General features: G+C 40.9%; 1 protein-coding gene across 1 annotated transcript in view; it reads left to right on the top strand.

Annotated features, from left to right (window-relative positions):
- LOC149069964 (uncharacterized) overlaps positions 1 to 15407 on the top strand; it is an 80458-nt gene that overhangs the window by 42353 nt on the left and 22698 nt on the right. The window contains exons 3-7 of the mRNA XM_089249479.1: positions 9291 to 9406; positions 9501 to 9666; positions 9830 to 9863; positions 11178 to 11328; positions 11473 to 12195. Of these exons, the coding sequence (XP_089105605.1) occupies positions 9291 to 9406; positions 9501 to 9666; positions 9830 to 9863; positions 11178 to 11328; positions 11473 to 12195 (1190 nt within the window). The remainder of the gene's footprint in view (positions 1 to 9290; positions 9407 to 9500; positions 9667 to 9829; positions 9864 to 11177; positions 11329 to 11472; positions 12196 to 15407) is intronic.

Here is a 15407-nt window from a genome sequence, read left to right as displayed (position 1 = left end):
TATCAGTTTCCCAACCTTTTTTGTCCCATCGCCCCCTTCTTCAGAAATTTTTTTCTGCCATCGCCCCCCAACGCAATCTATCCCATAGGATCTTATGTTATGCCCGTAGCTTCTACCGCCCCCCCCCAGAACATTCCATCGCCCCCAAGGAGTCGTTAACGCCCACGTTGGGAATCACTGCTCTATATAGTTCCCATTCAAAAGAAAAGTGTGACGTTGACCATTGTTATTAATTTCAACACTATATATTTATTTACCGTGTTAATTTCTCTATTTTTATGAAACCTCGAAACCATCAGATCGTGCCGATCACTGATCGTGATAAGAATAATACCATAATTAACAACTTATTAATTATCTGATAATATTTCCAAGTCTTTGAGAGGAGGAAGAAAAACCCCAAAAGTATGAGATTATTATTATATCCCATAAGAACCGTGTTATCTCTTTTTGGATAATATCGCTATTCTTATCAGCGTTTTCTGATCGATCTTATGAAGAGAAAAACGCAATTAAAATGCATAGCGCGAATCCCTATAACGTGTTATAGCTAGTGTGGGTAGTGTTATTGCATGAAGAGAGAAAGACGTATTTATATTATGAGGATTTCGGAATATATATAAGCATTCCTTTCTCCTTTTATTATTTTTCTTTCTAGCGTTATCGTGTATAATGTGTACAATTGCAACCTACTAAAAGGTTGTGATTAATTGTATTCGAGAAAGCTTTGCGCTTTCTTTTGAGTGCGAAACAGGAAGTAAACCTTGCGTAATTGCGTAATTGATCGAAAACTAGAGCTTTCATTCAGATTACTATAAGAGGAGTTGGGGTTTATACCAGTATTTTGTGTGATAATATATTAATCATACGATTTCTTAATCATGTGGAAACAAGATTTCCAATATAAACGTAGTGCGTTGATACGTATGATACCTGGACACCCGATACGTATTTAAATGCAGTATATACGAACGGAGATGTTAACGTCATCCACAGTAGAAAGGCTTAAGATTACGATAACCATACAGGGACGCCGTTCCGTCGACATTGAAGGCGTTGTTTACTTCTTACGTTTTACAACTGACGTTTCCGAAATTTCCTGAAATAAATATAAAATAAACAAGTTCTCTTTAAAACCATAAAAAGACGCCATTGCATTTGCATCGGAAATCTTCAAGGTGTTTCTTATAACTGTTAACAGGTGACGTTTGATGTGCATCGTGAAGCTCAAAGATGTTTTTTTGAATCATAGATAGACGACACTTCATTAGCATGGACAGACCAATATGTTTTGTATTACCACGTAAAAAGAAGACGTTCCATCTGCAATGGAAGGTTCCAAGACGTTTCTTATAACCAACCATAAACAAACGCCGTCCCATCCGCATCGAAAAGCTTCAAGACTTTTCCTATAACCATAAAAACACGCCGTTCCTTCTGCATCGAAATGCTCCAAGATGTTTCCTATAACCATTTAAAGACACCGTTCCATCTGCATCGGAAGGTTGCAAGATGTTTCCTGTAACCATAGAGTGATGGAAGAACACTCGAAGTTGTTTCCTATGACCATAAAGAGATGCCGTTCCTTCTGTATTGGAATGTTCCGGGCTGTTTCTTATTACCGTAAAGAGACGACATTCCATCTGCATCGGAAGGCTCCAAGATTTTTCCTACAACCGTAAACAGACGATGCTTTTTATCAGCATCGGAAGCTTTAAGACATAGTTTAACAAACTTTTTGTTCCATCGCCCCCTCTAATTTTTTACCCTCATCGACCCTAACTCAAGCCAACCCATATAATAATCCTATACTAAATCCAAAGCTTCCACCACCCCCGAACTTTTTCATAACCCCCCCAGGGAGCGATATTGCGCACTTTGGGAACACTGCACTAAGACATATATGCTGAACCCATGGCAAGCGGGATAGATGTAGCCCTTCGGAGCTTATCTCTCGCCCCTTATCTAATGTGGCCCGTAACCTCAAACATAATTTTGTAAAAATGATCCAAGTAGCACATTACCAAATCACTTAAGTGGTCCGCGGCACATTTTCGAATCACTAAAGTAATTCGTGGCACATTTCCAGATCACAGAAGTGACTCTCGGCACATTCCCAGACAACTTACTAAATGAGTGCATTACACAACATATTTACAGATCTCTCGAGTGACTCGTGGCGGCACAATCTCAGAGTATTGAAGGGATCACGGCACATTTACAGATCACTTAAGAGACCCGAGGCACGGTTCCTATAACCAAGAAGAGGCGCTTTTTCATCTGAATCCAGAATGCTCTAAGATGTTTCCTGGTAACTATTGAAAGACGACGTTCAATCTGTACCGGATGGCTCCAAGATTTTCCCAATAACCGTAATCAGACACCGTTTCATTTGCATCGGAAGGCTCCAAGATATTTCCGATAACCGCAATCAGATGTCATTTCATCTGCATGTGAAAGCTCCGAGATGTTTCGTTATACCTATAAACAGACTTCTTCCCTATTACCAAATAGAGACAACGTTTCATCTGCACCGAAAACCTTAAGATGCTTTCTTACAACCACAAGGCATGACGTTTTCAGTAGCTATCAGAAGACCTCAAAATATTATCCATAACAAGAGACTTCATTCTGCCTGCACCAAAAAAAATCCTGACGATTACGTCCATCAAAATGCACAGTTAAGCCATGTCATTGAATCAGCGGAGAAATGGTTTTTTGTAAAGGGGGAATCTTGAGTTGTCACGTTCCATCCTACCTCCCAAGCAGATAATACTCGCACAGCTGGTGATCCGAACGTCCAATAAAGCCATCCAGTACGAGCCAGCACCCACAGGGAATTTCCAGAACCCACTATATATACATCAGACATCTTCAACCAGTTGCTCGCGAGCACCACGGTGCTCCCCGAATCCCCCAGAGTGCTCGATGATCGCGTCCGATTTCGGGCTCGTGAACACTCTTGATCAACGTTCCAATTAAACATCTTGTACCAGCTACATTCATCGTGAGATTTCATGCATTCGTATGTCAAACTCGCCGTGAGGGTGCTCTTCTTTTGTCGATGGGCTTCAGGCAGTGCTCGCGACTTGAAAAAAGGTTGAAGACCTCTGATATATATGATAGGTGAGCTTTTTTATCATTCAATCGAAGGATGTTTGACACGTAAACGGGTATTATGCCAGCCACGAACGTTCAATTTCATATCCATTAGACCTATGAGGAAGACATTACAATAAGTAGGAGGATGAGAAATAAAAAAAAAGAAGATATAGGATGAGGAAGAGAGAGAGCAGAGTCGAGTCCAGGAGCTGTGATTTAGTTGTTGAGCTCATCCCAAAAAGAAAAGGTGACGGTATAATACATTATTCAAATGCCGCTCATGCTGTGAAAATCACCCTCTGATAGCATCGATTATGGATGTGTCGAGGAATATTCCCACGCTAAACGGGAAAAAAAAAAATACTCCTACCATTTATTTTGGAAATAAGGCGGGTGTTTGGCGGAGATTCTTCTTGTTCCATCTGCCATTTTTCTTTTGCTGGTTTCGGACCACGCCTCGGTTCCAAAGTTCCTTAACCCTTAAATATAATATATACACTTTTTCAATGTTATGGTATGAATGTATGACACGTAATGTTACCGTATAATTAATTAGCTCGATGCCTCAGGGAGTTGAGATTTGAAAAGTTCATGACATCTCCACGGTCGACGTTTCGACGCCATATGTCATGATGTCATTCTTGAAATTCGTTTTTGAGGATACCAATTGCAATTTTCTACAATTTTTCCCTCTTTTGATTGTTTTTAGTAGTTATGATACGAGATATTGAAATCTTCTTTGGTGTACTAAATACCAACTTGAAGTTGATCTAGGTCGGAAATCTTATGTAATTGGTCGAACAGGTGGCGAGAGAGGTAGTTACGTTCAGGTAGAAAATTTTCTCATACCCATAAAGTTACGGTTTCGAAATCGGATTTATTTCGATAACGTTCACTCTTTTTGATGGACTTCCTTCTTATCTTAAAAGCATCATCCCCCCCCCCCCCCAAGTCTGATCGTCACCGAAGCTCTTGAAATGTCCATTAGCCATCGCTGAATGCACGAAATCTAGATTTACCTCCTTGAGGGCGGTATTCACCGACATGGTTTAAACTATAGTCACAATTTTATGATAAGAGATCGACGCGGATATTGGTTAAATTCAGATTTTTAACAAATCTATGTTAATCTCTTATCCAGAAATTGTGACTAGTTTAAACCATGTCGGTGAATACGGCCCTAAGGCAACTGACTACGTTCGAATGATGTTTTTTTCGAATTGTGCATGCAATAAGTAGAAACAAAAGTTATGACTGATTTAAATCATCTGGAAAAATGGTTTCGAAGACATCAGACGATTTTCAAACGCGTTTTTTAAATTCATTTTTTCATTACTTTATTCCACTCGAAATGAAATTTCTCAAAAAATATGCAAGATATTGTCATGAAAATTTTCAACGGTCTTCCAGATAACGTTAGCTGTGCAATGAACTAGAATCTTGGCGATATGTTAAGAATTTAATATTTTACAGCTATTCGAATAAAAAAAATTTAATTTTCTTGCGAAAATTCACGTATTGTTTCACGATAAAACTGTCATATCTCAGAGAATATTTTGTGTATCCTAAAACTTTTAGTTCATTGCACGGACAACAGTCATAGCAACATACAGTATCAAAACTATTCAAATGTCTGGCGTAAGAACTCAAAATGAGCCAGTTTTGTGGAAATAATTTAGAATGTCTCAAAAAAGTTTTAAAGATATTTAAGAAATTTCACTGGATTTCCTTATTTCATACAGTATTACGATTCAAACTCCACTTGTTTTGTGAAAATCACAGTGTTTTTAAACAAAAAGTGCCCCGCGCGTAGTTGTAAAACTTCGACCATTGGAACTGTGATTAAATTACGGGTGTGATCACTTAACTCTCTTTGCCGCATTTTACTGGCGAGCAGTTGTTCCTACAGACACACTTCCAATTGGAAAAAGTATCCAAATAACGTTTGAATCTCAGATAAGTTATTCATGTTGCAAGGGGTTGTATAGTTATTAAAATAAAAAATAATAACTTTTTATACTGGCATATCCTAAAAACGGAGTTATAAACTTGTTGCTTTATCTCTTTTGAGGCCAGCAAAAAAAAATTCCACATTTCTAAGTGAAATATTCACTGAAACACCCGGTATTTGAATTCAAAAATCTGATAAAACGTGAGAAAGAACCGCATAAACTAACGGACAACGATTCTTTCCCTCATTACGGGGTAGATTTTCCCATCTTTCCGATTTTGAAATTCCAATATCTCAGCAAGTGTATTTCCACCGAAGTCACTCGTACCAGCGCCACCTATCGGCTGTTTTTCGAGTTTTTCCCCCTGTTTTAAAAAAATTCCCTAATGACCTAGCGATGCGCTAACCCTGCAAACCGTTTTTATTTCGGTTATTTTTCCGGTTTTTATTCATTTTTAAAGTTCCTACGGACTTTTCGCCTTGTATTTATTCATAACGCGCAGTTTCGATGTGATTTGTATACTGCTTATGTATTACCATTGAAATTTGATTTTTCACTCTATCTCAGAAAGTAGAGCCAATATAACAAAACCAATGCAGATTTGGAATTAACACCCCAAAATCATTCTAAAATCACTGAAATAGTTTAGGATATGATTCACACTATATCAGTTTATAACGCACAGTTGGGTTTATACGCTGCCTATGCATTACTATTGAAATTCAATTTTCACTTTACCTCCAAAACTAGACGTGGTGCAATTTCTAAATTGTTTTTCCCGTAATTAGCATCCAAAAACTATAAAAAACTAATTAGTTTTAAGAAAATTTTTTCATCGAAGACCTGTGTTTATTCTCTTGCGTATAAGTTAAGTTCAAGACGTAGGGAAAAACACCACTGTTACTATTATTATTATTACAGTCGAATCCTGCTTTAACGAATAACGTTATAGCGAAATTCTCGCTTTAACGAACACTTCTAATCCTTCAGGTAAGTTTACATAAGAACAATGCAAAAACATGGAATTCCTTTATAACACGAAATTTCATTTTAATGAAGTGATTTCTCCGGCCTTTTGGAGTTCGCTATAACGGAATTCGACTGTATTTGATCAATCTTGTCTAAAAGATGACTTTTTGACGTCACGCAACTTTTGTTCATGTTGCCTGCATCCTGGAGCAGCACCTGCTAGATATAGAAGGCCTCCGCACGGGTTGCCATAAACGCCATTCAGACTACCTAGCAAGTTTGCCACATTTTGAAACACAGCATCCTATTTCGTTTCTTTTTGTTTTGGCGTAGAATCTTCCTGATTGGCTCACAAATACCGCATAGTGATTGGATGTGGGGAATAGAAATCGCCAATTCTGAGCCCGAGATAATTTCTTTTCCTCACAACGATGAGACTGGCACGAGCAAGAAATTTTTTTTCCCCTGAATATTCAGGGGGAAAATGACTACTTACTGACGTCACAAGCAGCGTGCGGAGGCCTTCTATCTCTGGGAGGGGCTACATCAAGCCGGGCTTCTGGCCTGAGATCTTTGATGGGGCCAAGATATTTCATTAGCCTCTCTATGGAAAAAAAAATGTGAAAGAAAAGTAAAAACAAAAAATTTATGAGATTCATATCATGGGCTTCCAGGTGGATCCATATCAACCTCCTGCTTGAACACGGGGAAGTGGGGGGGGGGTGTTCATTTTTTTTGTCACACTACTGCCATTTCTCGCGATTATATATAAGTTTCGAAAAGGCAATTCTAATGAATTCATATCACACCGAATCGCTTTAAAACACCGTGTTGAGAAATAACAAGGTGACTCACCTCCGTTTCGTAAAAGAATAAATGCTCAAGACCCGTAGGCGGCCCTCTTTTTTTTTTATGGCTAATACACACACAGTCACAGAAAGAGGCCACATTAAAATTTCTTGCGATGCCGGAAAAAAAGTTTTCTCTTTAGTGTATTTTTATTGTCATCTTCTCAGCGTGTGACTGTCATTGGTGAATTAATTACGATACGCGATATGCGTCTCGAGCGTTGTTGGGAGCCGCGCCCCCTTCAAGCTCGACAGCTGCCGTTCCACTGACAAAATTAACCACAGATTCCAATGATTTGATTTCCTAATCGTTGACTATGAAGTTCGAGTCTTCAACTGTTGTGAAATACTTCGTGCGAGCGTGCATTAACGTAATGTGAGCAGAGAGGGTTTTGAGATAATTGATGGATATAGCCTATGATATAATTGTATCCAGGGTTGTCGTTACGCATGGGCTGAACCACAGCTCCCCCCCCCCCCACATGCTACAGCAGAACCCCAAGGCTAGGGGTGTATCTTTGGCCCCTGATAAGATTTTCATGGGCCCCATTATAGTTTATTTCAACAACAAATAATGATAAAAATCATCCTGAGCTGGAGCCCTGTCAGCCTCATCCTTGTGTGTGTGTGTGGGGGGGGGGGGGGAGGGGGTGGAAAGGGCATGGGTTTGACCCAGGGCCTCCAGTGATCTTGCTCGGCATTGTATCAGAAAGGACCTCAGTGCATTGATCGGCCTGTGGGCCCATGCTGCTTTTCTTATATAGGAACAAAATCACTAAATCAACTACCGCCATGCTTTGACGAAGTCTATCGCACCCTGTTACGATATAAACTGTCGAAGGGCCGTGCCGGAGCAACTTCAGTCGAGCCGCCCATCAACCAGGGCTAAACATCAGACGATTACAGCGCGTCCACAGTAAGCCTAACGGGGATACTCATTCCATTCGAGAGGGTTAGGTTCCATCAGAGAACGTTTCTGTTGAAAACAAAATTTACATATAATATACAGTCGAATCCCGTTTTTAGCGAATACCGTTATAGCGAAAAAATGCCGTTTTAACGAATACTTTTATAATCTCCCCATATAAGTTTACATAGGAACGATTCAAAAATCTGGAATTGCTTTACAACGAAATTCGTTACAGCGAAGTGATTTCTCTGGTCTCTCGGAATTCGTTATAACGGAATTCTACTGTAAATGTTTAACTTGTTACAAAATTCAGCATCGGGTACCTCTCGTACAATCTCGACCGGCGAAAACGTGAAGAAATATTTCAAGAGTCGCGTTACTTTTGTTGCGTTCGACTGGCATTCAAGTCGCCCAGTGACTCCGTTGCGTAGGATATTTCGTCGAGGAATACGATAATATCCTCGTTTGAGGAGCTCCATAGAAATATAAGTGTTCGATTTTCTGGATACAGAAACCCTTATCAATCGGCAGACTGATATCCCCGAGTGAGGAGGCCCTACCCTCAGCTGACTATTGATGATGTCTCCGGTATCGAACATGTTTCTCGATACAAACAAAACCGCACATCAGCTACGGTTCAAGATGTTATCAGAACCAAAAAATGACTGGTCATTTTCATGAGTCCATACTGAGAATCATCACATTGTTTCTATAGAAATTTTTTTTAACCTAGAAAAAAAAAATGTACATGACATCCATCAATGTCACTGCCCACATTGTAAACATTGGATCTGGATTAGTGGGGGGGGGGGGGGGATCATGACCAAAAGTCACGAAACATAGGATTTTTAAGACAAATACACACAGAGAAAGTTACAATTAATAATTTTTTTTCTATGTGGAACTCTTCAAAGGAAGTGTTCTCCTCTGTGGTACCCAAACATTACATTTAATTCTCTGAGAACCAGATTTACAAATTGCTCTTCACTAATCCAAATACACATGTCAATTCGTACCCTATAACCTCACAGAAACAGGGTAAAAAGACCACCGGAATGAAAGTTTATGTACACACACAAACGCACGTAGTCAAACAGGTCACTTATAAGGCCATAAACGAATCGTAAAATCCGCCAGTAAAAGATTCTGTCGAAAGAAGAGGGAGGAGGGGAAAACGGTCCACACACAGTCTCTTCACATAAAAGTATTGCATGTATCCTTTCCTCATACACCAACGACTACGACTGGCTGTAAAACTGAAATTTATTGCTCCGTAAAATTCCCGTGGATTCAGGAGGAAGTCTGGGGTCAAACAGCCATCTTTTGAAGAGAACCGGGCCTAACCCTAACGAAGATGGAAACTGGGTCGAACCTAACGATTGACGTCGGCCCTCTATGATCCCATATAGATATATAATTTCTATTTTTAAAAGATTGTCTTATATATACACATCATATGTCTATGATAGTTGAAATTTATATAATGATTACTATCATTTCCGATAACAGCTTTGGACACGAGCAACGTCACCGTCAAGAAGCAAATCTTCGAGTTACTGTCCGCGTTGTGCGTCTATAATTCGGAAGGATACCGGAGGGCCTTAGACACCCTCGAACATTGCAAGGTAGTATATATATATATATCTAATTGATTGTTTTTTTCCAATATGTATATTGTTCCTCTGTGCGAGTTCTCATAGTGCATTGTAATGTCCACAGGCGAATAAAAACACGAGGTACCGTTTCAAAGTGGTCGTCGACGAACTGAGGCAGAGGAGTGCCAGTACCGAACCGTACCAGGCGGCAGTGGTGGCGTTCATCAATTGCGTTATCATATCGGCACCGTGTCTCAAAGAACGCATCCAAATAAGAAATGAATTCATGGGTGAGGATTTTTTCCACACAATCGCAAATCACTATTTTTCTCCCTCAGAGGAAACAGTTTTCATTAGGAACAGAGACGTTATTTTCAGTTCGTCACTTCCATGTTGTGTGTCGCGTTCTTCTTTCACATGTGAGTAAATATTTTTTCCTCTTTATTTTGACAGGACTGAAACTTCTGGATATTTTGAGTATACTCAGGTGAGTTTTAATTTTTTTCCCATGAACGTCTCTTTAGCTTAGTTTAATTCCGTATGGTGCTTGCGTGTAATAATCGTATTATTATCGATCACAAATGAGACACGTTCGAGGGAATTTCTTAATAGGTGATCGATATAAGTGTTTCTCCATGAATTCGCCGACAGGGTAATTTATAGCCCCGATAGGAAAATTCCCCACCACGCATTTCAGTGCCGCCAAAAAATTTCACTGACACATTGCCGATGGGAAAATTCGCCGCCATACCATTCACCGATGGGAAAAATTTGCTGTCAAGCATCTTACTGACACCAAAATTCACCACTACGAATTTCACTGATGGAAAATTCACGCAATTCATCTATAGGAAAATTTACAGATAAGCAATTCAGCGACAAGAAAATTTACAGCTAAGCAATTCAGCGACAAGAAAATTTACAGCTAAGCAATTCAGCGACAAGAAAATTTACAGCCACAAAATTCACCGATGGGAAAATTTACCACCGCAACGCAGTTCACCGACAGAAAAATTCACGACCACGTAGTTCACTGATGGGAAAATTCACAGACAAACCATTTATCGACAGAAAAATTAATCTCGCTACTTCACCGGTAGTAAAATTCACTGACAAACTATTCATCTCGACCGGTCTCCGGAATTCACCGGAAACGTACGATTGATATATGTGTGTTGTATATTAGAATCCTTTAAGAGAGGGAATTTGTGAAATTGATGAAGCTGTGGTAGATAGAATTATTTGACAATTGGAGCCATCTGTGGGTTTAGTGTTCTCTTAGTACTTGAAATTTGAGTGGACTCGACAATTGATCCACGTTTTACTCGTTTAACGAATACTATATAATGTAATTCTCTGCTATTATTGTGCTAATCATTGGTTGAAATCATGGTTCCCAACTTCGAGACGCGAATGAGAGCCGATCTCCCCTCTTTGTAAAGGTCTCGCCACAGCGAGCAACGGCCTACAATGATCCAATTATTCACTCGTTACGCTCCACTCATAGTTAGAAAAATCAACGGCAGATGGCAGCACTACACATAATAACAAAGAATACACAGAAACAGACTTCAAAGTTAGGTTCACGACACACACATGCACAGCTTCCAGCATGGCCCAGGTGTTCTTTGACCACCCTGCCACCTGCTGAAATCTTCACTGAGACAGCGGTGGGCTATAATCTTGTGAGGAGGAGGAGGAGGTTGAAATCTTGAATGTGCTTTGATTACGATTATGCGTATTGTTTAACACTACAGCACGTAGAGCGACATTTGATAGAGCATTGTTTTGCTTGCTGCAGGAGAGAGTGCAAAGACAATAGAGATTCGGACCTGGCCGTGCAGTTGGATGTCTTCGACGAGCAGAAGTACACGGATGAAGGCCAATTGACGGGTCCCGACGGAGTCGATCTCAATAGCCATTTGGACGTCTTTTACGCAATTCTTAGACAGGTATGTGCCCTTCTTGCATCCTATAACGATCATTAGCGTTATAATGTGATTTCCATAATACATTATGGAACAATTCCTTGTGATGGTCACGAATTTGTTTTTGTTAGAATGCACATAATATCTGTGACGTTTGTACCTTTTCAGGTATCCCAGTCACCTCAGGAGATCCCTTTCTTGAGCATATTACAACACTTGCTGAAACTGGATCCGGGCCAACCGATATCGGACATCATCTGGGACACGGCCGAGAAACTGGTCCACCGTGCTGTGCTGTGTGAAACCAAAGAGGACGCACAGAAACTTCTCCGCGCTCCAAGCTACCACCACAGCCTGAACAAACTACTGCGAAGCATCCAGGAAACTGGTGGGCGCTGCATGTGCTCCTGCCACAACCAGAACAAGGACTGTGAGTCTGCTGCCGATAACTGCAATGGATGCGAGAACAGGACCCGTAAGAGGACCCCTCTTCAATTCGGACTGACCAATGGCGTCGACGGCGCCAGGACTCCAGGGGTGCTCAGTCCCAGCAATTCGGTTTCGGCTTTCAGTCCCGAACTACTGGCGACGCTTTCTAGAGCGATATCACCTCCACCGAACAGTTGTCCGAAGTCTCCTCCGCCTGCTCCTACGCCAGGTGGATGTCCACCACCACCTCCACCCCCTCCTCCCCCACCTGTCCCATCAGGCTGTCCACCGCCGCCTCCACCACCACCACCGCCTCCCCCGGGCTCCATTGGCCCACCAGTGGCCAAACCATTGATAAAGAAACCATCCGTGGACGAAACTACGAAGCTGCCTCAGCAGTTCACCCCGAAACCGAGGAACAAGATGAAGTCGTTGAACTGGACCAAGATTCCTAGCCATAAGGTAAGGAAGACCCCAGAAGACCCCAATCTAGTCTCCTACTCCTCTCTCTCTCTGTATGATCAAACTTATTCGATCCCCTTGAGCAGCACAATGTTGTATAGTTAACGGTCACTGACCGACATGCGACACCTTGACCCAGTGTCTAATAGAAGTGTACCGGAGTCGTAGAGAGCAAAGATTTTGGCAGGCAACAGGAGTAGTTATATAGGAGGCTAAGCGGATTATAGCCCAAGTCGGTAATTTCGGGGGGGGGGGGGTTCAAATTTTAGTAATGAATGGTCAAGAAAACATTACTTGTGTTTGCACGCTCCCTAGATTCCATCTTTTGGTCACTCTGCCATGATTGCACTCTTTTTGCTGCTCATTGACTTACTGACCCCAATCCCTCTCTATCTGTCACACTTTTAGTCGTTCAGATTCCATACTCAGTAGGTCACAGCGGTAGTAGGTCATAAGCGGGGCTGCAGCCCGGTGCGGAAATTTCGGAGGGTGTGGCGAATTTGAGGAATGCGTAGTCAAAGAAAATTAGTGTAGAATGAAAGAAAGGTTCGGAAAACCATAAATTTTAGCTTCTGCCTAGACATCAAGTGTCAGTGAGCGATAGAAAGAGTGACCTACTGAGTGCGCAAGCATGTGAACGAATAAAAGAGTGACAAATATAGAGGGATCTGGTCAGTTTGCAATAAAAAGAGTGCAAGCATAGCAGTGACCAAAAGAGTGATCTAGGGAATGTGCAAGTATGAGAATAACTTGAAGAGTGACATAAGGAGAACGACAAAAGAGTGTGATTTAGAGAGTGTGTGAGTATGACAGTGGCCGAAACAGTCACCTAGAGACCAAAGAATTAAATAAAAGAGTGACAAAAATAGTTACGTTGAAAATGTGCAAGTTTGGAAGTGACTTGAAAAACAGGGAAACATGTCAGTGAGCGAAAAAAACAGTGATTTAAAGAGCGTGCAAGCATGTGAACCACGGAAGGAGTGACATACAGAGAGGGATTAGGTCGGTGAGAAACTGAAAAAATATACAACATGAGGGGTCTAGGTCAATTCGTCGCGATCAACTTGTCGCGCGACAATTCGTCGCAATCAATTTGTCGCAGCGTCAATTCGTCGTGCTACAAACTCGTCGCGGTACAAATTTGTCGCAGAGTCAGTTCGTCGCGGTACAAATTTGTCGCAGAGTCAGTTCGTCGCGGTACAAATTTGTTGCAGACTCATTTCGTCGCGGTACAAATTTGTCGCAGAGTCAGTTCGTCGCGGTACAAATTTGTCGCAGAATCAGTTCGTCGCGGTACGAATTTGTCGCAGAATCAGTTCGTCGCGGTACAAATTTGTCGCAGAGTCAGTACGCCGATCAAATAAATTTTCAAAATTCAGTTTTCATGGTATTCATGCCACACTTCCCGCTTTCTGGCGGGATCTCCATTTCTCGCAGCGAGGGGCGTTGGGCGAACACACGAAGATGATAGATAAGTTATGATAAAATAAATTTTCAAAATTAAATTTTCACCGTATAAGCCGCACTCCCGCTTTCTGGCGGGATCTCCATTTCTCGCAGCGAGTGGCGTTGGGCGAACACACCAAGATGATAAATTAGGATCAATGCGCATCCCAAAGCACAATTTGCCTAAGGGGTCATTCAAGTATTACGTCAGGATCGGGGAGGGAGTTTTGGATTTGTTGACTTTTGATGGCGGGGGGGGGGGGTTGAAGGTCGCTTACGTCATCAACCATCCCTTTTTGAAGATATGAAATATTCTAAGCTGCTGGTGAAATTTTGCTGACGGGGGAGTGGGTCAAAAATGGCTGAAAATCTGCTTACGTAATACTTGAATGGCCCTAATTCACTATTGAATATGTATCTGCCATGTAGGGAATACATCTTTGAGGAATTTTTTACCGACAATATATCTAAGGCTAGCATTACACTATGAAAGTGTTCTAAAAGTCCTTTTATAAAACTTGAAAAATTCAACCAATAAGATTATCGGTTGCATTTGCTCGAATGTAACCTATGAACTTTATTGGTTGGATTTTTTGAGTTTTTAACTTGAGCAACTTATCCGGTGCAAATTAAATTTTGAAAATGTATGTGATCGCAATTTATCATCTCGGTGTGCGCCCCAACTCCCCTCGCTACGAGTAATGGAAATCTCGAGAGAAAGCGACAAGTGTGGCTTATCCGGTGAAAATGAAATATTAATTAAATTAAATTATTAATTATTTCAGGTTCTTGTGGAGATACTGTAGTGGTTAATGTTGGTGGGAGTCTCGATTCCACATGGGACAGATACAAGTTTACACTTAAAGTAAAGAGAGCCTCCGCTGTACTGTAATTTGGGGAATATCATAAACACCGACATTTTTTTACAGAATTTTAAAATTTTATCATAGAAAAAATGATTTTTTTAACATTTACAATAATTGAATAATAAAACATTAATATCAATTGTAATTTTAATTTCGATGATTTTTTTCGAAATGACAAAAAAAAAAAAAATTTAGTAAACTGTGTGCATTTCTTGATGGAAAAAAACTTTTCTTCATGTTTATTTTTTCACGTATGAGACAAAAAACCTACATACAGATCGCGTGACGAGCGTTGTCCCGACGAATTGGTTACACAACAAATTGTCACTGCGACGAATTTGTACCGCGACGAATTGGCTCTGCGACGAATTTGTACCGCGACGAATTGGCTCTGCGACGAATTTGTACTGCGACGAATTTGTACCGCGACGAATTGGCTCTGCGACGAATTTGTACCGCGACGAATTTGTATCGCGACGAATTGGCTCTGCGACGAATTTGTTCCGCGACGAATTGGCACTGCGACAAATTGATGCGCGACGAGTTGAGCGCGACAAGTTGATTGCGACAAATTGACCGGCTACGCAACATGAGCATGATCAAAAATGTGATTTATCAAGGAACCAGATCAGTGAGTGACAAAAAAATGGTGTGCAAGCATGAGAGTAACTTGTAAAGTCTGTGAACGACTAAAAGAGTGACCTATTGGCCAAGGGAATGACCAAAATAGTGACCTAGAGAGTGTGAAAGCATGTGAGTGGGGACTTAGAGACCAAAGCATATTAAAAGAGAAGAAGGAGAAAGGTCAAACGAGACTATAGCGGCAAATTTAAGGAATGAGTGGGTCAAGGAAACTAGACAATTGGTAAAGGGCGGCAAAAAGTTCTATTGCTCGCAGGT

The sequence above is a fragment of the Pholcus phalangioides genome, unplaced genomic scaffold, assembly GCF_987345545.1.
Source record: "Pholcus phalangioides strain wild (caught in Gottingen) unplaced genomic scaffold, Ppha-v1.0 ptg000022l_1, whole genome shotgun sequence".
Classification (NCBI taxonomy): Eukaryota; Metazoa; Arthropoda; class Arachnida; order Araneae; family Pholcidae; genus Pholcus; species Pholcus phalangioides.
Note: the sequence above shows the minus strand (reverse complement) of the source record. Positions and strands in the feature narration are given on the sequence as shown.